Genomic DNA, 24,777 nt, shown 5'->3' on the forward strand with positions numbered 1-24,777 from the left:
TCAATATATCAGTTTGTCAAACTCAATCTCAGGGGAAAGTGAGGGCTTAAATTTTGCAGTAAAGAACTAGAGCAGCATCAAGTCAGCAGAGGACATTATCAGAAATCAAAGGGCCCAAGCGTGACTGAGGGAGGGAAAGAGGAGGGGAGACCACATGAAGGCCACACTTACTCTATGGTAATTAAAAAGCATTTTATCAAGACTGTCCTCTCAACAACCCCTTTTGCTTCCTATTGTCAATATGCCGAGACGGGAGTGAGCACTAATTTGACTTTAAATAAATGAACTGGAGGTATTTAAAATTCTGCAATAGCAGAGAAGGACACAAAGTGACGAGCAAGCAGACTGCAGCACCTGTAAGCTCATTCTCTATACATTCAGTACACAATGTGTTACACAGTATATGGTGAAAAGAAGCTGCTTTATTGAATAAGTACTGTTGCCTGAAATCCAAAAATATACTGATTTCATTTCAGTCTTCGAATATTATTTTTTGAAGCAAAGACATAATGACACAATAATCCACGTAGCTTTAAGAGCATCAGTACTTGGCGCCGTCTACCTCTTTATACGCAAAATAAACAGTGACTGGGCCAGTTGAAGTGTGCACAGTTTCTGTTACACCGGCCACCATCCATGAACCTAGGCCATATGCCAGACATGGAATACCTACAAAACAAAAAAGGAGGAGGATTAGAAATTTAGGTAACCACATTGTTCTTTAATTCCAAATAATAAATAGTGTTAGTATATAAATAATAAATCTGGTCACTCCAGGTTTACAAAGAATTTGAACTAACCCAAGTTGATGACTTTCAGTATGCCAAAGAATTTGTTTTCAAAGTCAAGGTTTTGTGGAGGTGCTTTGGTACAGTGGTACTTGATGAAGGGAAAGGCTCCTGTTCTGAGGATGTGGTAGTTGGCACCTTGTACGTGCCAGTTGAAGTTGGACAAGCCAAACTGGTCATTGATTACAGCACTGTAGGGCACACAAAAGGATGTCCAGGGTGGCAGTTTGCGCTGATAAAGATGACACGTCAAAACCTCAGAGGCAGCTGGAAGGACACTGTTATTCCGAAATGTACTTGGGAAAAGCATAAGCTTCAAAAAACAGCTATGGATCATTCTCAGAACCCCAATCATCACCCCTCATTGCATGTACACTTTCTGCTAATGCACAATTTCCAAATTTTCTCCCTAGGACAATCTCTGATTACACAGATATCCCAGTGTATATGGAGCTGAAAGGCTCAAAACGGCGTGATCTGTTACCGAAGCCTCATACACGATGAGCACCAGAGACACAGGACCAGTAATGTTACACATACCATTAATTAGCTTAGAAAAGCTAAGTCGTGCTAACAGTTAGCTTAGCTAAGCAGCTCGACAGCTCACCTGCTTAACAATCACAGCATCGATGAAAACAATACGTTGCTTTATAGAAAGTTAAAGAAAAAACTTAAAGAAGTTTAACTTGACCTCGAGAAGCTCTGTATAAAAGCTGGCTAACTATAGTACTATATGTACTGCCGCTATACTGTCCGATTAGAAACAACGGCGCAGCTTTGGTTCCGTTTAAATTATAAACGGATAAATATCTATTAAGATCGTTTTCTTTAATAATCAGTGGTCTGTAATTACTTGTGTTTCTAACTGATTAAGGTAGTATCAGTTCAGTATACTGTTACTATTTCTACACGACTGTACTATAGTATACTCGTTGGTCATATTCCATTCCATTCAGTATTTCATCACATGGTATTTACTAATGTGATCTATATGCAATTTTATCTTCATTTTATTAATCTCTCTACATATTTCTCTCTTTGTATATACATATGGCAGATGTGTTGGTTAACTGGTAAAAGGAAAAGTTAAACATCTGCACATGTCTCATTTTCTTTGTGCTCCTTGTTGGTGTTCTGGGTTATTAAATCCAGCACCTCCTTGATATTCTTAATCAGGTCCTATAAAACACACACACACACACACACACACACACACACACACACACACACACACACACACACACACACACACACAAATATTCCTCAAATAACAATATATATATATATAAAGCTATAAATATATATATATAAAGCTATAAACCTGCATAATCATGTAATCATGCAGTTATCTAATCAGCCAATCATGTGGTAGCAACAATGAAATGAAGAAGAAACATGTAGATACACACCAAGTGCTTATGTTATTGTTCACATCAAACATCAGAATGAATGAAATGTGCGATCTCTGTTACTTTAATCGTGGCATGGAGGTTGGTACCAAATGGGCTGGTTTGAGTATTTTAGATACTGCTGGGATACTTTTAGATATCCTCTTTGAGCTGCTTGATGTGGACATTAACTGAAGCTCATGGCTTGCACCTCCATGACTATGTTGTGCTCGTGCCACATTGCTTGGCTTATTAGATAACTGCATGAATGTGCAGTTTGTTCCTAATAAAGTGGACAGAGACTCTAATAGTGGTTGTCTTAATCCTAATTATATTATTCTATGAGAAATTTGAAAGAATTTGAGAAATTGCCAGTTGTTTGTCTATAGATTGGTATGAAAGTATAACATAATAAGGACATCTGCAATGTCACAATAGATTTCCCAGAGTAACATTGCACTCAAAATATACTGCAAGATTTCTGAAACAGGGAGGTCTATTTTTAAAGAAAAATAATTTGTTACTTTCACAAATAATATAATACTTTCACTGTAATTATGTCATTTATTTCGTTTATGTCATTGTTTTTGCAAGTGAAAAAATGATACAACAAAACCATAATGTTGAATTGAATGGTTAACATAACATGTTCAAAACTCAAAATGCCTGCACTTGGGCTCTAAGAAACAATATTGTAAATGGAACAGCTTCAAGTTCTCCACTCATTGTTCCCAAGGCTATGAGAGAGTCTAGTTATTATCTCACAGTGCGCTTATCACTCTAAATAGCTAATTGAAAAGCAAAGCATTTCCAGAGGGATAAAATGTAATTCAAATATGTGAATGTAATTGGTGCTTGGCTGTACCAATCAAAACTTTTGTTTCCTTTCCTCTCCTAACAACCAAAGATACTTACTTCATTGAGCTGATGACAGGACAGTGTTTAATGGATGATTAAAGTGTGTAAAGGATGCCATTAACAGGTTTCATGTTTAGAAGAGAGGTTCAATTCAAGGGAAAAAGCACACAATCATTAGTTCATTAACATCGCACCTTAAAATTGGTCTCTCCTTGCATATTCGGGGCTGATATTTCTTGATGAATGACAGTGAGGTTGCGAGCAAAGGTCAGCAGCGCTCCCTTGAGATCTGGTGAGATTGTTCTGTTAACGAGATGCAGAGACAAACGAGCTTACTAATGATCCTCATCTACTGCCATCAGACGGAAAACTAGAAACAAAATCACCTTGTTTGACTGCCGGGGCTGCTGAGAGCTTAATGAGAGCTCTCAGGCTTAAAGAGGGCTGTTGTTCTTCAGGGAGAGACAGGGAAAGAAAGCAGGGCTTGAGTGGTTAGCCATAGAACAGGAGTGATGAATGTGTTTAATTGTGCTTGGCAGTATATTGTGAGACTATACTTTTCATTTGAGGTATTTGCAGAGAAATGTGTAGGTGGTAAATTACGTCCTTGGAGAAGCTGATAGTTGTAAATACAGTGAATGATAGGAGAGAATAAGCACAGAAGGAAAAAAAGAGAAACAAAAAGGAGATACTTCCACGGGCTCTATACAGAGCAGTGGTTAATAGATGATTAAGGGCGTAGAGTACATCTGTGGTAACTTACATCATGCCGAGGCTGCTTCTTTCTGCACTGTCATGAAGTGCAAACACAGAGCCATGCCTTTCCTGCAATTTTGGTGCACCGAGTGAGCATGACTTAACATCATCTTTTTCAATCATACAGTGGAAATGAAATCTTTATGTGGAAGGTGTTAATGGATGCAGTGTATTTATAAAGCAAAGTGACTAGCTACAGCAGTAGCTGTTTGATTGTCAGTAATTACTGGTTCTAATGTGCAATTTAAAAAGCACAGGGGTTTTTACCTTGATGTCAAATCCGATGCCGTGTGCCCTGCACATCTGGAACAACACATTGTAGTGGACCATAGAGAGGTTGGTGTGATAGAGCCGGCTGCTCATCACTGCAAAACGACTTGATGATGGTGCTGGCTGAGAAGACACATAGAAAACACTACATCACTAATCGTGTACTACAGTAGTATGTAAATAAGACAATTTGTTGTAGGAATGTTAGCTTGATGACGTAATTTGAGCCATGGAGCCATTTCTGAAATGTGACTGACATAGTGCCTGCAATTAAAAGATGCGATCTAATCAAAGCGTTTATCGCTCATAAAGCTGAATAGGGATTTCAGGAAAGCAATTCCTGGATTGTTAGTTTAACGGATAATAGAGGACAGAGAGGCGTCCTCGGAAAGACAACCATGCTCGCAGCAAGAGCAGCTAAACGATGTTTCGGAAAGCATGATACAGAAGCTAAACAGTTGAGAGTGGCAGTACTCTGAGGACTCTGTGCAGGCATGAAGCATATTCTCTTTGACAGAGGTAAGGCACGAGCAGTGGCCTCAGCACACTCTAGAGAGGCAATGTAATTCTTTCCAATAGAACTGTGCTTTGAGCTGTCAAAGGCACTATCCTCATCCAACAATAAAGAGACTTTCCTGCCGGGATTTAATTGTGTTTGTAATATTCAGGGCCCAAGTGATGGCCAAAGCTAGAGCCATTAACCAAGAGCAGGGCAGGAAATACACTCAGCCACACACATGCATACACAAACTAAATGAATGTTTGATAAAATAATACAAGTCTCAGATTAACAAGCGTAAACTTGGGCTTGCTGCTAATAAAGAAAGTCTATTGTTTAGGGGGCCGGCATCAGGTTGATGAGGTGCTCAGGCATGCATACACATGCATAATGAATGCTGTATGAATTATTAATGGGTTGATTATTTAGGCTCATCTATCAAAATGATAATGAATTTAACATCTAAACACCAATCAGGTCCAAAGCATAATTACAGTGTTTAGTTGTATTTAACAAAAATAAAACAACAAACCTTCAGCTGATCACTCTTTATAGATGCAGTGATATATAGAGATAATATCCTGTTGAGAGGACTGTTATTGCTCTCTAGTCCACTCACTGGCAACAGATGTGGGATAATTACATTCCTTTGCTATATGGTCATGTTTAACAACCCAAATAGATAATGTATAAACTCTTCCCCATTTCAGCAAGGATAGCGACCTTGTGCCAAAGCCAATTGATAACAACATCATGTACCTGACCATTTAATACCGTTCTAAAATGCAGTTGATTATTCCTAACAGGAGGCTAAATAGAAAAAGGAAGGATAAGTGTATCTGAGCAGTACAGCGTTAGCTGTTGGAGCTCTGTGGCATGAAGGGGGCTTGCTGTTTCGGACTGGAAAAGGAACCTCCAGGCGACCTGCATGGCAGTTCAGTGTTCCTCCTGTTATATGGAGCATGATCTGGGTCATAGCCAGCTGGTTACTGTAGCCCAGATCCAGATCAACAGCCCACACCTAGAAATACACATATACACACATGCACATTAGCATTCTAATCATATAGTGCCATAATGAGTGCAATAAATTCTATTAACTCCCTAACACTGGATGAACCTACAAGGAAATGTCATAGTGGTATAACCGGTCTATATCTGGGGTTCTCAAATGTTTTGCTTTCAGTTTTTCACCCGTAAAATAAAATCCATAAACCCACCCAGTACAGATAAACATTTATTCAAATGTGTAAAATAATATTCTGCCTGATTATTATAGTCATGGCACTTTTGATTCCTGAACTTTCCACTGACAGAACACATTAGGTTCAATTTCATATTATTTTATACAATAATTTATTGATTTTTTTGAGGTTTGTATTAAAGCCATTCAACTTAAGTGATAGTCAACAAGGCAACTATAATAGCTCTATAATAAATGTAATAACTTTGATAATGATCAGAAAAAATATATTAAAAAAAAAACGCACCCTGGCTGTGCTTCAAGGATTCCACTTTGACAACCACTGGCCTATATTAATGTTGTGAAACGATTACGTGTGCACTGCAGAACATTAAAATACCCCCACTGTGTGGGGTAGAGCAAGAGAGAGCATGGCATGAGTCTGTATAACAGTGTGTCTACCGCCTGATGGGCTACTCTCTCCACATCTGTATGGTTAATGGCGTCATTATAAGGATATTAAGGGGTCAAGCCCCATCGTGGCCTTATTCTTAAACAGGGCTAATTTTCTCTGATAATAAACTAATAGCTATGCCCCTTTTCAAACAGTGGGAAATAAATCACCAGTGAAAGAGTTGTTAATAACTAAGTGGCAGTTGGCAGCCTCTGCCGTCATCTCTATTTGTCAAGCTAAACGCTCCTGCCAGGGAATGCAAATGGAAGCCCAGCTTCTGATCTCTGCCCCCAATGCTTTTAATCAGGGCTCACTAGAGCTGGGTCGCAGCTTACCGCTTCAGTTCTTAAACTTAACCCCAAACTAAAGCCAGTCCATGGATGTAGACTATACGTCTATAATAAAGACAAAAAGAAGAATACAATCTGAAGGATACATTTTCTAAATCTAGAAATTTCAGAATTTGCCATAGATATTTTGAGCACCCAATATTTCAGAGAAGAAAATTATAATGAACCAATATGTTTAATAATTTCAATTGATTAAATTTTAAATGTTTGTCCTTCCTGTATGAAAAGCTTCCTGCATCTCAATACAATTTTAATGCAAAGAAGAAAAATAAAAAGATTAAGATCCATGTCCAGCTGTGAGTCTAGCAGTGCTCAAAGAAAGACCTAGGTTTTGTTCTGAATCGATCCAGGCATGTCTCCTGTCCACAGTTAATACTGGGGGTTTGTGTGATGGGCTAGGCTCCAGAGAGCTATTTAGCCAGTCTGTAAGAATCACCCAGGCCTGCCTCATTGTCAGCTTCCACAAAGGCGTCTGATATATACGCCCAGATTGTACCTGTTTTCTATAGCCTCTTTGCTTTCATTAAAAACTGCAATCTTGCAGCTGAGCCTCCCCTTACACACAATGTGAGGCAGACCTACAAGGGCAAACACATGTGCCCCCCCTACCATTTTGAATCCCTTTAAAAATGCACCAGCTTTTAGCAACAGGTTTGAATGTAAATTGATGTTCAAATAGAGACAGGTTTGCTCTGTCCGGGTTCTCAACCCCCCCAACCCGCTTGCACACTGAGAGAAATGGGACCGTAACACCCATAATTCTCTGTCGGAAATCCTTTTGCCTTCTCATCAACACTCAAAGAATCAAATTCACCTTTTTATCTTCATAATTGCATTTCACTGGACAAGTACATCATAAAAATATTCTCTCATTTTCTGATAGTTGAATTTCACTCCTATATACGCTTCATTATTACGTGCAGATGTGTTGGTTCTCTTGCCCAATGGTTTAAAATATACCACATAATGTAGCAGAGAATTATCACTGATGTGTCAGACAATTACTGCTGCATTTCAGCAATATTCTCTATAGAACTGCACTATCGTGTAGGGCAACGTTAAAATATCAAATATTTGAACAACACAAGATTTCTGTAATAAAATCCTCTAAAGGATGTGTGTATTTTGGTAGCCAACACTGCAGGTTGCTTTGGACTGTATAAGCCTTCTCCAGGGGGCTTTTGGATCCATCAGCACTGAGTAAATGTCTTTTTTTTTTTTTTTTACAAGCACTAATGCCTTTAAAACTGGAGGAGATCAGATCAGGGAGCTCCCCCCTGCCCCATGCGCACCACAAGGGCAGTACACACACCACTGCCTTGGTGTTCTAAGCCACCAGCCTTTCCATCTCTCAACAGGCCTTACAAACATTTAGGGAATAGCAGAAGGCTTTAGAGGCTGTTTTTAAATGGAGACAATTAAATGAGAGTGCAATACTTCGCCCTCTAGTGGCCAAGGTGGTTAGACTAACTTCAGCAAGGAAAATTCTTTTTATGGGATAAATTTGAAAAATGTGATTTTATTTTATGCGATAAATTGTAATATTGTGAAAAAACAGATTAATTTAAAACAGTGCCACAGAATTCATAGAAATTAAACTCAAGCTTTACTGTTGGTAAAACAAGCTTCATCACATGGCCTGGTTCATACATACAGCATTTGCCGCTGGTGAAATTCTTATGTATTAACCCATAATATTATGCACTAATAACTGATGACAATCTAAAACAAACACTTGAATTAATTAGTGACAATTCACCACAATAAAACATATGATTTGTTTTGTTAATAATAGAGATATCCTGCCAGAGGATGCTATGTCTCTTGAGTTTGAGACTAAGACCAGACAGCTATCACATGGTTGAGGCATTACAAGGTCAGAGGCCAAGGCCCTAAACGGGGAATTAGTTTATTGACACAATAAGTCCTGACAGTTTATTAGATGGGAAGGAACCCTCCAGGAGCCGTCCATCTACCCAGTAGCATCTCTTTCTTAACACAGTAGACTGAGCACTGATAGCAAAAAGGTGAGAGCAAAAACGGCAGTAAAAAGGCACTAACTCAATAGAGCCACATGTCTGACCTCATCTCAGCTGCCTGAAACAAGACAAATCTACTGCTGACATTGATTTATCAATGCCTCTCTCAGTGCTCTTATTTCAGAAAAATAGAATGAATAGACAGCTCTGTGCATTAAAATAGCTTCTGACTGAATACAAAATTTGTTTAATTTATCTATTTTATGCTATTTAAACTGGGCTAACTGCATATCAGTTAATATGAACTAATCACAAGACTTTAGATTAACAAATTAAGCTGTACTGAACATGTCTGATCTGAATAGGGATCTCTGACCTGCTGTTTCAGCGTGCCAGGCTCCAGAAAGGTGATAAGGTCGAGGGAAAAATGGCCCAGGATTTGCTGTTCCTGGCAGGCTTTGCCTATCCTCATGCAGATGGCGTACAGGACATCGGGGCAAACAGAATTCTGTGGTACAGTGAAGCCTGATACCTGCAGGAAACCAGACCCATGCAGCTGATCTCCACAGGAGAGCATGCGTACTCCTCCACCAGGCTCCACCAGCAGATCCACTGTTATACAGGTCACACTATCTGAAGGAGGGTAAGCCTCAATCACGCCACCTGAAAGATGACAGAAGGCCTTACAGACAGATATGGTGAAGGCACAATGTTATCTGAGTATGATACCAGTAGGTGTAGTTAAATTTTCACCCTTTCTGAGAAAGTGCTCAAGGAAGCAGCTCCAGGTTGGATAGCAAGACGTGTCAAAAGGCTTGGCATGAGCGGCCAACAGAGCAGGCACTGCCTCAAGAAACCTTTTTAGCACGCGTTCCTGTGTGAGCAGACAAATGATGACAAACAGATATTCAAGACTAATCTACGGAGACACACGTTGTTATATAATACTTAGGTGACAATAATTCCCTTAGTTCAGCGTAGTGTAAATCAAACACTAAAGATTGTAGTGTAACAGATAATAAATAATGGGGTGATTGGGGAAGTGGTGATTGACAGCTAGTCAGAGTACCAGAGTTACATAATGCCTTTAACTGCCTGGCCTCTGATTGCACCTGTCACAAAGAACTTAGGCCACGAGCAAGCTGATAAATGCCTAAGCAAGCCGATCAATCAGCGGATCAATCACGGACAGTCACTGATCAATATAGCTCTTGTTTCACTAACTAGAAAATGCCATATTGGCTGTGGCACTTGATTATGTTGTTAACTGCACAGTTTGAATTTCTGTGAGTGGTTGTTAAAACCTGATTATTACAAAGCATATTGTTCTGTAATGCTCTAACTACTGAGATGAACAGAGAACAGTGCATTTCAGCTTTTGTATTTCAGATCAATTTAAACAGAAAAGGATAAGAAAGAAGTTCCTACTGGGTACCAAAAGACATTGGCTCACTTTAAAGTCATAACCTTATTTATTAAATCCTGCCTGATAAATGAAGTAGCAGCAGGAGTTTTGGAATAATATCGTGAGACGTTGAGCATAATGCAAACATCTTCCGTCATAAATTCTTTTACATTTCTGTTTTATGCACATAGTTTATAAAGCAAATGTGTTACAACTAACTCCAGTGAGCAGCGTTGCAAGATGAGAGATGAGGAGTTTGATATTCCAGTCATGAAACAGCCATCATCATATTCAAGTACTGTAAGAACCAGGGTCAATCACTGCACAGTGATTTCACCCTGTCACAAGTCATAAAGCACACAATGGTGCGTCAAAACGCGTACAAAGAAGCAGCCCCCTGTTCCCCCCAGAAGAGCACATGAATTTGCCACTGCACATTTGCACGGAAAACAGGGTAGAACGAAGGAGGAATTTCCTGCCATCCTTTATTTGGACTTAAACTGCAGGCTGTGCCGTGTGAGTCTAGTCTTGCCTGGTTTTCACATAAAGATAAGCAATCTGACAATAGAAAAATAAAATGATATACACTGATGTACACTGATTGCTGTTTGAGCTCTTCATCATAAAGGGCAACATTTTCGGAGTACTTCATGTTTTATAAAATATTCAGCAGCAGCAGTGGGGACATGGAGGACACTGAAGAATTAGAAGTATTTCTCAAAATCAAATAATATAACATTTACAATACAAAAATAGCAGTCATTTGTGAAATGTCAAAAGTATTAATCTTGACATAAATGTGTAGTTAAATAATTTTTAAAAAAGTGTTTAAAACAAATCAAAATATGGAAAAAAAACTCCACAAATCCGATTACAATATAAGTGTTTCTGACCTTTTCCCAAATCAAACTATTAACAGACTGCCCATCTGTTGATCCTATTAAACATAATTTTACACTGTGTATAATGACCTATGTGTTGGCAGTATGAGAAAGTGTGTAATGTGTATCATATAGCATTTATGGGCTCACCCATCTATTCAGTGGCATGAGAGCCATGCGTCTTTAGCTCCTCTTTTCTGAATGGGGTGAAAGCTGAGAGACTGTGATACTGTGCCTCGGGACATGGGCCTCTCATATACCATTCATACTTAAATGACCAAATCTTTCATTATACACCCTCCAGGTACAGTATGTTCTTTTACTTGTCTCAGGCTGACTGTTTTTCTAAAAGACCACATGAGTTCTGTGTCTGTTAATTGCCCATGCATTAAAGCACAATCAATAATTAAACAATATGTGCACAGTCTGGAAAATAGCAGGAGACTTGGTTTATCACTGGCAAGTCAGACAAAATATGACTAGGTCCACAATACTAAAATGTTCACTAAGAGACTATATTTAATAAATGCATGTAACAAATAGTAAGTTAGTGTGGGGTCACTGACATTTAGTAATTGCATCGCAGAAAGTTCACCATAAATGGTCTGCATTCTCTGAGTTCAGTACATTTGGGTGTAGGCAAATGCTTGAGCAGAAGACTGTGTATATACTAATCCAATCAATCTTTGAACAGAAGGCAATATTTACCCATTATTGCTCAGAACACCCCTGCAATTAAAAACTTAGACGGATAAAAACTGAAGCGGAATATTTCAGCATTCGTGCTAAAAGTTTATTGGTATGCAGTCATAAAGATAAAATGCAGAGGAGCAAGCAGTCTATTATAAACGGCATGCGAACAACCCTACTGTAAACATAACTGTTCAAATTTGGCAAAATCTATGTACCCGGCATGAGAGGCACTTAAACTGGAACAAGTGAATTAACAGCAACTTATGAATACAGATCTATAGAAAATGGATGACACGCCAGAGTAACCTCTACGCTCTCCGTGCTGTTAGCGGTGCTTGCCATTGATTAAAAGGCTGGAGTGGTGGAATAAAGGCCAACGCTTGCTTCCATATGGTCATAGAGCCCTAAGGGTGTAGGGCCAGCTCATCAGGCCCCAACTCCCTCGCCTCTCTCAGGGACCCCAGCTGGTGAAGTGCCCCCCTCTTCATTTAAACCTCCTTTACTTGCTTTTGCCATAATGAAGCTTGGCTGGATCTCAACCGCTTACCCCTGTAATTAACAGCGCCAATGCTGCCACAATTACATCCCCTCACTCGGCCCTCACATGAATTAAGGACTGAGCTAATTGCTGAGAGGCAGGGCAGCCTTTAAGCCTCCTCCATTTAAATAGAAAAAGTCTATAATAAAAAAAGCCTGAGCCAGGTCTTGCATGCCTATATGATGATAACCTTGTAATTAGTTTACACAATGCTTACAGTTTAATGGCAAAGAATAGTAATTAATGCATGACAGAAAATCAAAAGACCCATTATCAGCCTATGAGGAATAAAGGAGTATAAGCCAAGGGAGCTACACATAGCATTAGAGATATATCAAATCAATGTTTAGCTGCTTAGCAAATGTGTTTATATTGATGGGAATTGGAATACAATCCAATATGCTAACACCCAACCATTCCAAACAACTCTTTCCTCAGCTCACTTATTGTTGACAAATTTCCATTAAACAGTCTATATACATTCTTATATATACTGTGTTATATACACAGTATTTTGTAACCATAATCAGCAACAAAGACAATAGTGACATAAGAGCATGTTCTACATACAAAACTAGAAAATTAATTCCCAGCAAAGTGCTCCAATGAACAACTGCCATTACAACTGAAACACTATTACAGCTGTAAAGCAATAATGTAATGCAGAAAGGAAGCCTAACAGAGGGCCAGTGTATAAGTCTGAAGCATGGGAGAGTGTGAGGCCCTCACCTGAGCCCAAGCCAGCCTCCATATCTGTGGTCCGTGACGATGATACTCCTGCAAAGCCCAACGCCGGAAGCTCACCTGACAGACATCACAGTAGGCTGTACCATGGCCACCCAACCCATCATCCATCTTAAACAGCCAACGCTGCACCTCTAAATGATCTGTCATCAGCTGGGCAAAACATTCATGCAACTGAGAAAAGAAAACACGATGTGCAAAGTAGGTTTCCAAATCATAAAAGGCTTAAACTATAATAAAGAATGTTAAGAATTTTTGTAAGAATAAATTTCATTACAATAAACTCATAATAAATTTCAAATTTTCACTGCACAATATTATCAACATTTAAAATCTCTGGCCTAACAGCATACTTATTCCTGAGTTGTTGATTACTCTAAAATACACAACATAACAATTAACCAGAAGTTATATTACAATGATTAAGATGCTAGATATGAACAGTTTGTATATGTGCACTTGTCAGGCAGACCTGCTGCAGTGTGTATATGTCATCTTGTCCTGGGGGCATGCTAACATCACTGCTGCGGAAGATCCTCCTGATTCCAGACTTTGTTCCATAGAGCTGTGCCACCGCAGGCTCGGGGCCTAGGACTGGCACTCCTAACTCATCCGCCACAGCCAGATCATCCATGTGAGTAACACCACTGACTAAATAGGCTTGCTTCCCTTGGATCAGGTTCTTAATACGACGCAGAGTGTGTGGGCTGTACTTCAGCAGTGTGGACACACACATGCAGTGACTCTGTTAGAAAGGAAATAGCATATAACTGGGTGTTTAGTATTTCAAGAAATGGTCATTAAATTGAAAGACAATAATAAATTTCATGTTATAGAGAAAACAACATAGAACTGATAAATTATAAACACTGACAATTTACAACCTCATGTTTACTGTGGTCATTTAAAAAAATTATAAAACACAAAAAATATTTATGTCCTCATAAAACATCAAGTCAATTAATACTGTGTAGCTTTTATCTCATTTTCTTTGTACACAAAATTCGCCTACATTGCTTTTTGTACATAAATAACTGTCCTTTCTTTTCCTGCCTCTGAGGTCTCCCTTTTGTCTGCAGCTATAATTTATTAGTGTATATACATGCAGAGGGCCCATTAGGAGCAGCCGGAGGGGTCGTGACCTCTCCTGTACTCAACAGCAGGTTAAATTGACAAAAGACAGCAAAGGGGAGGTACTGACTTGTGCACTTCCTCCAGCCCATCTTTTCTGCATGCTAAGCGATAGGTTCCTTGGGACTTGCACTAATTACTCAACATCTGTATTTATTTGATCCATACGGAGTTCTCCCTTCTGTCACTGGCACGAACAGCGATTCATCCCACTGACAGGTCTGGCAGAGTTTACACATGCCGCCAAGCTGGGCAATCGATAGGGAAAAGTGAAGAGGACAACCTGGTGCCCGAGTTTAGCTGCAAGTTAATGGCAGACAGTAAGTAAGGCTATAACGCTGGCTTCTGTGTAGAAGTGGGCAGGGTCACTTACGCTGTATTGATATGCAGTAAACGTGTAGAGTTGGATCGAATGTACACAGGACCTGGCCGGCTAAGCAGCCTTTTGTTTAATCACGTTTTGAGCCCACTGGTATTAGATATTGGATTGTGTTGTACATTATAATACAGGCTATTGCACGCGATTACAGTGATTTGCAGGCGCAATTAAAACAACAAGAGGTAACCTTTAACCTGAGTAAAAGCCATAGTTGCAGTTCATTAATAATTTACATTTTAATCTAATGTCCTTATTTATTTATACACATTTCATAAGCACCTATAAAATGATAATAAAAGGATAGATGCATGTAAAACATTCTGCTCAGATAAATATGAGGAAAACAAACTTTTCATCATCAAGCGTGCATAACAGAGAGGGGGGCAACAACTAAAGTATTCCAGTACTCTAAGCACTACACCAAAATATTATGCCTCACAGACACCTCCTAGAGGCCAAAAACAAAATTGCCAGACTCGATTCTTGGTCTGCATCCCTAATTTGACATGAAGTGAAACATTTTGAAATTCAGAACATTGATAATGTGTGACCAAAGGCCAAAATTAGCATATGGAGTTAGCATATGGACCGGTATTGAGTGTGTGTATGTGCTATGACCCATACTGAAAAGTGCTGATGTGCCTCAGGTGTGAGGATGGTGAAACTTTTGGCACAGCTGGAAGATGTGGGCTTCCCTGTCTCTACAGCTTCATTCATGCCCAGAAGATGAGTGTAGTAGTTGACCGAGTCCTCTCCCAGATGCACCGGACACACATAGATCACCTCCACATTCTTATCTGACATTAACAATGTGAGTGAGTTAAATGCACTAAAACAGTTACATATAGTGCATTTCATTAAACATTTAGAAACATGTGGTTAGCACTGTAGCTTCTACCTCTAATGTCACACAGCCGACCCATCTGAGTGTTTTGCAGTATGTCAAACCTTCTTAGGCTGTGACGCTGTTCCTGGGAGTATCCTAGTGTGCATACACATAAATAGACGCACACATACGCACGCACACACACACACACACACAAATAGTAAATACATCAATCTGTCTAACATGAGATGCACAGATTTGGAAACAGACTGCTCCACTTAAAGCACATAAAGGTAATCAAATGATTAAATGCAGCTGAACTATCAGAGTGTGGCAATAAAAACAATAGGGTTCAACTTCTTAATTATCCCAGCTCACACAGCACTCTCCTCAGCCACCCCCAGTGTAAATACACCACTCCATCTGCTGCTAATTACTATTCGCATTGCTCCCTTTATTATTTGTATCTGCTCAATGATTGCAGGTCACAGCATAAACAGATTTAATTGTCTGTTGGGAGACAAAAAAAATAGAATTTTTTATATAGGATATATACATTTCCAGAAGAAAAAGCAGTACCTAAAGAAGGTACGTGGATAATTGTCCTCTTGGTGGTGATGAGGTGGTTCCAGTTGGTGGCCAAATGCTGTCCGATGCAAAATACATAACAGAAGATAAACCAGTAACATGTAGTAAACACACACACACACATACACACACACACACACACACACACACACACACACATGCACACACTCACGCACACACATTGCTGGCCCATCATGAGCAGCAAGCAGACAGCAAATTAGAGTCATCTTTCTCTCTGGGCTTTGCGTTGCCAAACCAAGCATAAATCCCATTCATTAAATCTGCTAAGCGCATACTTCAAAACATCTTCCCACTATTAATTCAATTAGCAGGTTACATGATGCTTTCTGCCAGGGGTAGATTAAGACATAATTAACACAATTTGACTGCTTGAAGGGTGGAAACACACACACTCTTGTCTGCTCTTACAGACAAGATGGTAGAGTGATGGTATGAACAAATGAAAGTGTGTATCCTAATTAATAAAGATGTTACAGGGATGATGGCACAGGAAAACATCTGCTCTAACAACTGGATATGCTGATGCTTGTGTGAGAGGAGTGTGAGAGGCACCTGAAATCCCATTGCTTCTAGCATGAGTATGTCTGCACAGGAATCCGATTTATATCAGTCTTGTTTAAACAGTGGCAGAGCAAAAAAAGGTGAATTTATAGTGACTAGAGAAACCAAGCTTGGGCAGGCGTTCACATACAGGAATTCCTAAAATAAGCTTAATAAACACAGCTGGACTCTTTGTATCAACAATCTGTATTTATTTCAATTCAAATTGAAACTTCACCTTCTTGCTCTGCCAACATTTATACATTTATACTTTTATCATACCTCTAAAGCCATTATTTATATGATTACTTTACACCTTTTGGATGAGCATATTAGATAAAATGTGGGTATCATATATATATATATATATATATATATATATATATATATATATATATATATATATATAGTTAATTTCCATTTATTTTTTTGGATGTTATTTTATTACTAAGAATTGTAACTGTCTACATACTGTATGTGTGTACTTTACAAAGTTTACTTCAGTATGATTGTGTGGCTGAAATGTGCAATTGTGACTCCTACCTTCGCTCTGCTGTGGTAGTTCTCCAGGTGGCGTAGTCGGGTGGCCTGCAGGCTCTTCCTCACGTGGCTTAGATGGGTATGAGATAGCCAGGACATAGCAATGGTTCTGGCTGCACGCTTGCAACTCTGTTGGTGCAGGTAGGCAGTGCGAGTGTGATAGCACCTCCAGCAGGCCTGGATGCGCACAGCAGCCGCCCGCCGACCACCCGCACCTTTGTAGCGTTGCCCAGGCTTCTTCATCAGCTCCAGCACCTCCTCCCTGTTCTCCAGAGCAGAGAGAAGGCACTCATGCCTGCCCCAGTGTAGCTCACCACTCTGTGCCAGGGCCACAAGTCGATTGCCACACACCAGTGCATGAGGCACAGCAAACTGGCTCAGCAACCGCTCCAGATGCCACAGTGCCTCTAGCAAAGTGCTCCACTGTAGACAGCAGTACTCTTTAAAAGCACAGAAATCAGCTGCACTCGGATCAATTCGTCCCTCCACTATACTGAAGACGTGCTGGCTACTGGGAGCTGGTGGTAATGCTAGGGCACACTGAGTACATGCGAATGATAACAATAATTAGGCACATAAGGATTTTTCACATATACACTCATTAACCCTGATGTTATGGTTATGTCTCAGTTCCTGTTGGTTTTAATGTGAAAATGCATTTTATATATCAATGCTGTTTTAGCATTTAAACTAATTAACCTAATTAAGTGTACAGAAAAAAGAACTTGCTTATTACTTTTGCACAGGACTGCATATCAATTGGAAAAATGTAAATAAAGAAAAACGTATTAGCAGTAAGCAAGGCTAATGGAAGAAAGTCACTGATTTGTGAAAATCTATGCAGAAGTTAGCCTTTACATAATTTACTACTTGTAAACCCTGAAGCTATTCCTGACACAGTGAACATTAGTGATTATAAGATGTCAATAACAGTAGAATAAAGTGATTAAACCACCAGCATTTTACTGACATGTATTAGGCCACTGATGAACAATAATAATTCAAGTATAAAACTAAATGGGAAATGAATATGAACTCTACGTTGCTGTCTGTTCTGTGACACAAACTGAGTGTGTTACTATAACACTTTTGCTGATTTACCTGAGAGTTGAGTGGCATGAGTCGTGCTGATCCACGGGGAAGGAGTCTGCTCTCGGAAGAAGCAGAGGGAGGTGGAGTCTGAGTGGCCCAAACGGATGGGAATTTTGCACCAATTATTTTGGAAGCTCTGGTGACGTCCTTACTTTGTGTTCTGTCCCTCTGATATTTTTCTGTCCACAGATCACAAGATGTAACCTAATAAAACCCTTTGTGCTGGAAGTAGGCTTCAAGAAGGACTTTTCTTTCCCCAAACTTTACCCAATTTTCGAAGGTTTTCCTTCTTAGCCTGATCTTTTTTAATTCCTACCATACTGTTCTCTTGCTAGGTAATAAATCTATACTGTAGGGTTGCTATATAGCTTTAAATATAACATCTATTACACATCTACATGCACACATCATTTTATTTCAAGACAACTTCAAAAGTATAAAAGCCATATATATGCTAGCTTAAACAGAAACAGTGGTATGTTTCTGACCCATTTTATTGGTGCTTCTGTCCTCTCTTTGGCGCTGGGGTAATAAAAGATTTTTTACCCACTTGAAATCACTTGCTGAAGGAGGAAGTCTTTTCTCTAAGCGACTGGCAAGCCCTATATGGAAACATACAAACATACACTCTTTACACAGCTGGAAACAAGAACAAGCCCAAATCAATTTTGTTTCATTTTCCACCATTTTGTATTAAAAAAACTGTCTTATCATTTTGTTAAACAAAGACATCATCGCAATGTCCTTTGTCGGATTGGCCATGGCTATACTGTATTTTCTTTCCAGAGCTGCATTTTAAGCCTTCATCCAGAGCATTTCAAATTGTATCTGTGTGTGTTCAGTGTTGCAGGAGGGTTACATCATATGCATAGTCAGCCAGTAATGAACAATGCTGCTAGCTTAACTTCAAGGTCCTGCTTGTGCCAATCTTGTGCAGGCACCAAATACCACATAACTGCAACATTCTGTATTGGACTGGTGGCCAATAAAAAGGTACAGTTCCAGATTTTAGTGCCAACAGTTCTGGTTCTCTGGGTAGTAATAAGTAATATAATAGATATTACTAATAATAGATATTATAGATAGATAGATAGATAGATAGATAGATAGATAGATAGATAGATAGATAGATAGATAGATAGATAGATAGATAGATAGATAGATAGATAGATAGATGGTGAATGGTGGGAAAATGTATTCTTGCCTACACCCTTGTCCTCATCACAGAGATGGGATGCAGGGAGAATAGTTCTGTCTTGTTCTATAGGTACAACAGCCATTGTAGAGCTCATGGATTTCTGTGTTCCCACCTAGAGAGAGAGAAAGGTTATGACCTTTTGGGAAATACACACTCCAACTTTTCTTGTGCCACATCAATTTCTTTCCAACCGATTAACTGATTAGCACATGATGTATCTACACAGCCAGAAACAGTTTAAACATACATATACTATGGGATGGTAAAAATAGGTGTGCTTTAGTAGCAATAGTAGTAGAAGACGGCAAAAAAGCTCTGCCTACAGGCTCCACAGCCAAAAAGGTTATTCAGAGAACAAAACAGGAACAAACCCCACTCAATAGCTTGTTCAAGAAGAACACTATTAGCTTTGGGTCACTGACTAAATTTCTCCCTCCAAACAAAACTTTGTTCTAAAAGGCTGCAAGAAGGCCATCCATTAATCAGACTGGTGGCAGCTTGTAAATGTCAAGAAATATGGTTTCTTCCTTTCCTTCCTTGTCCTTCTTACTATTTCATCGGCTGCTGGAGTTCACAAATGTACGTGCATAAAGGAACGCAACATTGTGTGATTACAACCAACAGATTTTCTGCATTCATTAAAAGAAAGTTGGAGCTAGCTTACAGGCAGTTAATGACGTTGTAAACTAGCCAATAAGCTTCTCTTCCCTCCAGCAATCAATCACAAGCTGGCAGTGTTTTCGGGAGACTTTGAGCATGGTTCAAAATGTTTATTTCTCTCCTGGTTTCTCTTGAGTGAACAGCTGTTTGAGATCTACAAGAATTAAATGCCATCAGAGCAATGCCCAAAATGCTCCTAGTTCCTCATAGCTATAAAACAGCTCATGAATCAAAAGGCAAGAAGTGCTCCACAGTTATTTATCAACAAAATAAGCAATCATGAATCTGTCTGGATTATCAAGAAGGCAATGTTTATTCTCACGCTGATAATCTTACCAGTAGGGTCATTTTAATGATTACCAATCAATCAGGCAAACTGCTCATTTATGTACACAGATATATTTTCTAAGGATGCGATGTCATTAAAGAACGAACCAGATAAAAGCATGTTATCTACAGCAATTTTACAGCCTATTAGAACCAACAACGGATGAAAGGATGCTTAATAATAATAATAATAATAAAAAAAACACAGCTGTCATTGTAAAAGTAGCAAGGAAGTAGCATCTACGAAAATCTCTGCACAGAAAATAGCATTTTAGTCCCAGCTTGTGAGATATTACACAGATACACAAAGTAGGAATTGGAAGAGGGTTAAAAATAAGCATGTATGGAGTCACGCCATCCTTCTCCAGCAGATTCCATAGCTGTGTGTTCTCACACCACTGAGCCAAGTGACACACCAGCAGTGCCTGCCAGCTGCGTAAGTTTTATGAGCGGGACATCAAAATGACCACAGCAGGAAGAACAGCTCTAAAGGCACTGAAGTGAGCGGCTGCTGAGGTGTTGAGGTGTTGAAGACAGTTGGCATGCTGCCAGCAGCTGCCGGGTGGGTAAGATGCGCCTGTCTTATTGGCATGCAGGAACAGGTAGCGGCACCTGTCCTGAGACAGCTGTAATGCAGCAGTCCATACAACTGCAATCAGGAACTGGGCACCTTCTCAGAAGAATACTGATGTGCAGCAATCTGCGTCTGTTTGCTGTCGCCAGCCAAGTCTCCCATCACCCACTGCAGCAACCTGACAGCCTCAACTCCCCCTGAATCTCTCTTCACATGACAGGCACAGGATGCCAGAGACAGAGGGATGAAGCAGACTGAGCACTACAACAAACTGCGACCTTTGAAAAGATCAATTTGTTGACCAACGAAGGCTTCTGCAGTAACTGTCAAAGCAAGTGGCTTTCAACTCACAAATGTCTGAAAGCATAGTGACTAGACTCTCTCTCTCCTCTGTTAATGCTCACCTGTCCATCACTTACTTTTATCTGACATATGTTGAGTTTAAGGTAGCAGTCAGATAAGCAGCTATCAAATAAAAACTTGAATCCAACTGAACCACATTTACTTTGTTCATTAGCTTGTTGGCTTAAAAAAACTTTTATGGAGAATGCCAATATCTAATTTTTTTTTTTTTTTTTTTTTTGGAAAATTCAGAACATTTTGATCATCGAGTAAACACTTTAACAAATTTTACTCACTAGTCAATGAGCAAGTTATGCAGAATATTTTCTGCTTTTGGTACTCTTTTATGTAATAAAATAATTTAATGCATATGCAGTCTGAATAAAGCTTATCATGTGATGCTTAATCACATAACCATAGGTTCAAATTATGACATGTGACACTGTCGTTCTTCCAATTTTTTGATATATATTTAAGATCTTCCTTCAATCATTCACTCATTCATTCAATCTGAGCAGCAGTTTTATTACTCCAAGTTGCAGGTCACGGTTCTATGAAGACTCTAGTAAGCTTCCTCCTACTGGTTGTCATAGTAATAGCAGTTACCAGTGGGTAACACAACGAGCATTCACAACTTGACAGCAAATCAGTTTTCTTGCCACTAAAGCAAAACATTCTGGAATGAGAAAGCATTTGTTTAGAACATTCACAATCATTGTGTTCTCTACTACCTTCACTCCCATTGTTCAGTACTGTACCAATCGCGTTTCTGGACATGTCAACATCTCACTCATGTTACTGGAAGTCACCAGCTTTCAATGAAAATGAGTCTTCACTTGCTTTGTCACTGAAAGTTACTGTGTGTGTGAATGCATCATAACTGCTTCATACTGCTCAGGGTCACAGCAGAGCTGCTACCCACTATAGGAACACTGGGTAGGAGATGTGAAGCCAAAAGATCAAAATCCCAGGCCCTGGTGCCAGGGCAGCAACAGTACCCAATGTCACCTGTATTTCTCTTAGCAGGTAACAACAACAAGGCTTGTTTTACCACACCATCACTTTTTCTGGACAAATATCTGCTTACTGTATCACTTATTAGAACACTCATTAAACTCTAATTCATCTGAGATTTGTTTCTCTTTACTTTGCTTGAATTCATAAACAGGGAAATTTTATTTGAGATGTCTGGATAAAGAACAATAAACCTGCAAAACAAAACAACACAAAACAAAACAAAACAAAACAAAACAAAACAAAACAAAACAAAACAAAACAAAACAAAACAAAACAAAACAAAACAAAACAAAACAAAACAAAACAAAACAAACCAAAACAAAACAAACTGCTGTGTTCTGCAATAATTTAGTGAAATCAGGTCATGCATTTTGTATAACAATTTTAGTATACCTGAAAGCAAATATTATTTTAAAAAACCATTAATGATGCAAAGAGAGCATTTGTTTTGTCATATGAGAATGCCTCAGATATGCTGCTAGGGGATGTCAAGCAATACCCTAATATTTACATGCTGTTATAGAGCCATAAGGCTCATACCATCTATAAGAGAATATTCATTAAATTTCATTAAAACTCACATGAGTCCCAGGTTTCGTGAAGAAATCAGGAAGTTGAATGCCATAGTTTTGGTGCATCACCGCTCTGTGTTTTGGGTGGTCAGGGTTATATAGAAGCCGCATTGTAAAAGCTGCCTTGTGCTAGTGGAATGACATAAATATAAGGGTCACTGACTAAACAAAGGTGTGCTTTAGTGTGGCAATAGTAATAGAAGAGGGAATCAATAGTTTGGTTTAGTGTGTGATTAAAAAAAGGACAGCAACCTTCTCACCAGGAGATGCTCCAGGAAACAGATATTTTTTAGGAGGAATATATGGGATGGAATCAGTGGGTGGCTGCCTATAGAACAGAATTGTAATATTCACTTACTTAGTGTGTGAACACTTCATTTGTATGTTCATGTGTATTTTCATATTTAGATATGTTTGTCCATTATACCATTTGGCGACCTTCACAATTTTCTTCTCAACATGTTCAATGACTGGAAGAATCAGTACTTGCTTATTTGCCATCTTTAGATATTCCTCTGTATGGCTCTGTATAAACATCACAAGAACAAGTAATACACACAAACACACAATTCAACACATATTCAAAGGTTACTTTAATAGGTACAACTACTTTCTAAATATTGGTCATTTTATCAGGTAAACAATAATAAAAGTGCCCCTTTTATCATTTCTAGCCGCTTACTTACTATACCCAGTCTGTCAGCCCACCTCTACTCGTCTACCAGTAATATAAACACTGCATAATTAATTTACTTATAAAGAGAAAATACAGAAATGAAGCTCAAAGAAAGAATGAAGGTTATAAATTGAAAAAGTCCCATCTAAGGCCAACCCAAATATATTTTTTGTTAAGTTTTCTATTAATGTTCTATTATTTAAACCAAACATAATAAGAGAAAATACAGTTTAAGGTCATTCCACTTATCATGAATTTCCCCTGGAGTTGCCTTTTGAATGCTGAGGCTCTTTCAGTCAGTTAGCGCAAATGTCTTTTGAAACAACAAATGCCTTTTGAAACAACAGGAAAGTTTAAATGAAAGAAGAAAATAGATCACTCCATATCACCGCAGTTCTGTTTTCATTTACACTAAGTACTCTCAAATCTTATGTGATCAGGGTCAGGTTCATTCATTCATTCATTTTCTACCGCTTATCCGAACTATCTCGGGTCACAGGGAGCCTGTGCCTATCTCAGGCGTCATCGGGCATCAAGGCAGGATACACCCTGGACGGAGTGCCAACCGATCGCAGGGCACACACACACACACTCTCATGCCAATCAACCTACCATGCATATCTTCATCATGTCTACCAGGAAACCGGAGTACCCGGAGGAAACCCCCGAGGCACGGGGAGAACATGCAAACTCCACACACACAAGGTGGAGGCGGGAATCGAACCCCCAACCCTGGAGGTGTGAGGCGAACGTGCTAACCACTAAGCCAGTCATGGTCAGGTTTTACCGTAAAAACAACAACAACAATAACAAATATGCTGTGGTTCCCCTCAGTACAGATTCATTTTATGAACAATAGATAATTTGGTCACATTATATAAATGTACTGTATGTTGACCTTTTTTAAACCATCATATTACTCAAAGAACTCTATATGGTATATAGTATAAAAAGTATAAAAGTATAAAAAATGTAAATAGATTTCTAAACTTTGTTTTGATTACTTAGGACTGGATAAAATAAATATCTTTACTTAAAGTGACTAATTAAACTGATTAAAATTGAACTCATAAACTCAGAGTGATACTGGGGGACTGTGAACTTCACACATGGTCTTAAGAGGGTGTCAGTGACCTTGATACTGTCTTCTGTCCTGCGGATCACCGCTTCAAGAGCCTGAACATCCAAAGTCCCATCCTGGTCTATTCGACCCAACCTCTTCCTCAGCTGAGTTAAATCATTCTGCACCTGGTCAATAAACAGAGACACAATAAAAATAAACTAAATGAAAATGGCAGCTTATATTAATACAGTCAGTAACACATGTCTAACAACGTTTAGAGTCTAGTAGACAGCTGCAATGTCTCCTCAGATAATACAGCTTGTCTCAGTCTAAAATCTCAGTCAAGTTTATACTCTGTGACTTTACCTGCACTAGAATACGTCCAAGCTCGTCTCTTTTTTGAATGATTCCAGCCATTTGGTTTTGTATTTACACAAAAAAAATC

At 39.0% G+C, this 24,777-nt stretch overlaps 2 protein-coding genes across 2 annotated transcripts; both read right to left on the bottom strand.

Moving 5' to 3' along the window:
• Positions 1–404: 404 nt before the first annotated feature.
• On the bottom strand, positions 405–1,636 carry c9h15orf61 (chromosome 9 C15orf61 homolog). Its single transcript, XM_060877940.1, has 2 exons — positions 801–1,636; positions 405–669 (listed from the first exon to the last, which is right to left on the bottom strand). Exons 1-2 carry the CDS (start codon positions 1,141–1,143, stop codon positions 542–544), a joined length of 471 nt encoding a protein of 156 aa, XP_060733923.1. The 5' UTR covers positions 1,144–1,636; the 3' UTR covers positions 405–541.
• Positions 1,637–1,680: 44 nt separating this feature from the next.
• iqch (IQ motif containing H) lies at positions 1,681–24,760 on the bottom strand. The gene is made up of 21 exons (XM_060877742.1): positions 24,699–24,760; positions 24,404–24,517; positions 23,021–23,118; positions 22,846–22,921; positions 22,603–22,722; positions 19,097–19,213; positions 18,392–18,542; positions 17,913–18,082; positions 16,815–17,351; positions 15,702–15,768; positions 15,195–15,278; positions 14,921–15,093; positions 13,259–13,531; positions 12,772–12,960; positions 9,279–9,399; positions 8,902–9,188; positions 5,410–5,580; positions 4,058–4,183; positions 3,798–3,859; positions 3,229–3,337; positions 1,681–1,967 (listed from the first exon to the last, which is right to left on the bottom strand). The coding sequence occupies exons 1-21, from the start codon at positions 24,747–24,749 to the stop codon at positions 1,875–1,877; spliced, it is 3,189 nt and encodes a 1,062-aa protein (XP_060733725.1). The 5' UTR covers positions 24,750–24,760; the 3' UTR covers positions 1,681–1,874.
• Between the last annotated feature and the right edge of the window lie 17 nt (positions 24,761–24,777).

The sequence above is a fragment of the Tachysurus vachellii genome, chromosome 9 (assembly GCF_030014155.1).
Source record: "Tachysurus vachellii isolate PV-2020 chromosome 9, HZAU_Pvac_v1, whole genome shotgun sequence".
Taxonomy (NCBI): domain Eukaryota; kingdom Metazoa; phylum Chordata; class Actinopteri; order Siluriformes; family Bagridae; genus Tachysurus; species Tachysurus vachellii.

Excerpts from the sequence above, each read along its gene's own strand:
- c9h15orf61 (XM_060877940.1), bottom strand. The coding sequence starts at position 1,143 with ATGATTGGGGTTCTGAGAATGATCCATAGCTGTTTTTTGAAGCTTATG. Across the intron at positions 670-800 it reads ACTGAAAGTCATCAACTTGG|GTATTCCATGTCTGGCATAT; the intron begins GTTAGTTCAAAT and ends TTTGTTTTGTAG.
- iqch (XM_060877742.1), bottom strand. The coding sequence starts at position 24,749 with ATGGCTGGAATCATTCAAAAAAGAGACGAGCTTGGACGTATTCTAGTG. Across the intron at positions 15,094-15,194 it reads TCGGCTGTGTGACATTAGAG|ATAAGAATGTGGAGGTGATC; the intron begins GTAGAAGCTACA and ends TGTTAATGTCAG. Across the intron at positions 1,968-3,228 it reads AAGGAGAGACCAATTTTAAG|GACCTGATTAAGAATATCAA; the intron begins GTGCGATGTTAA and ends TGTGTTTTATAG.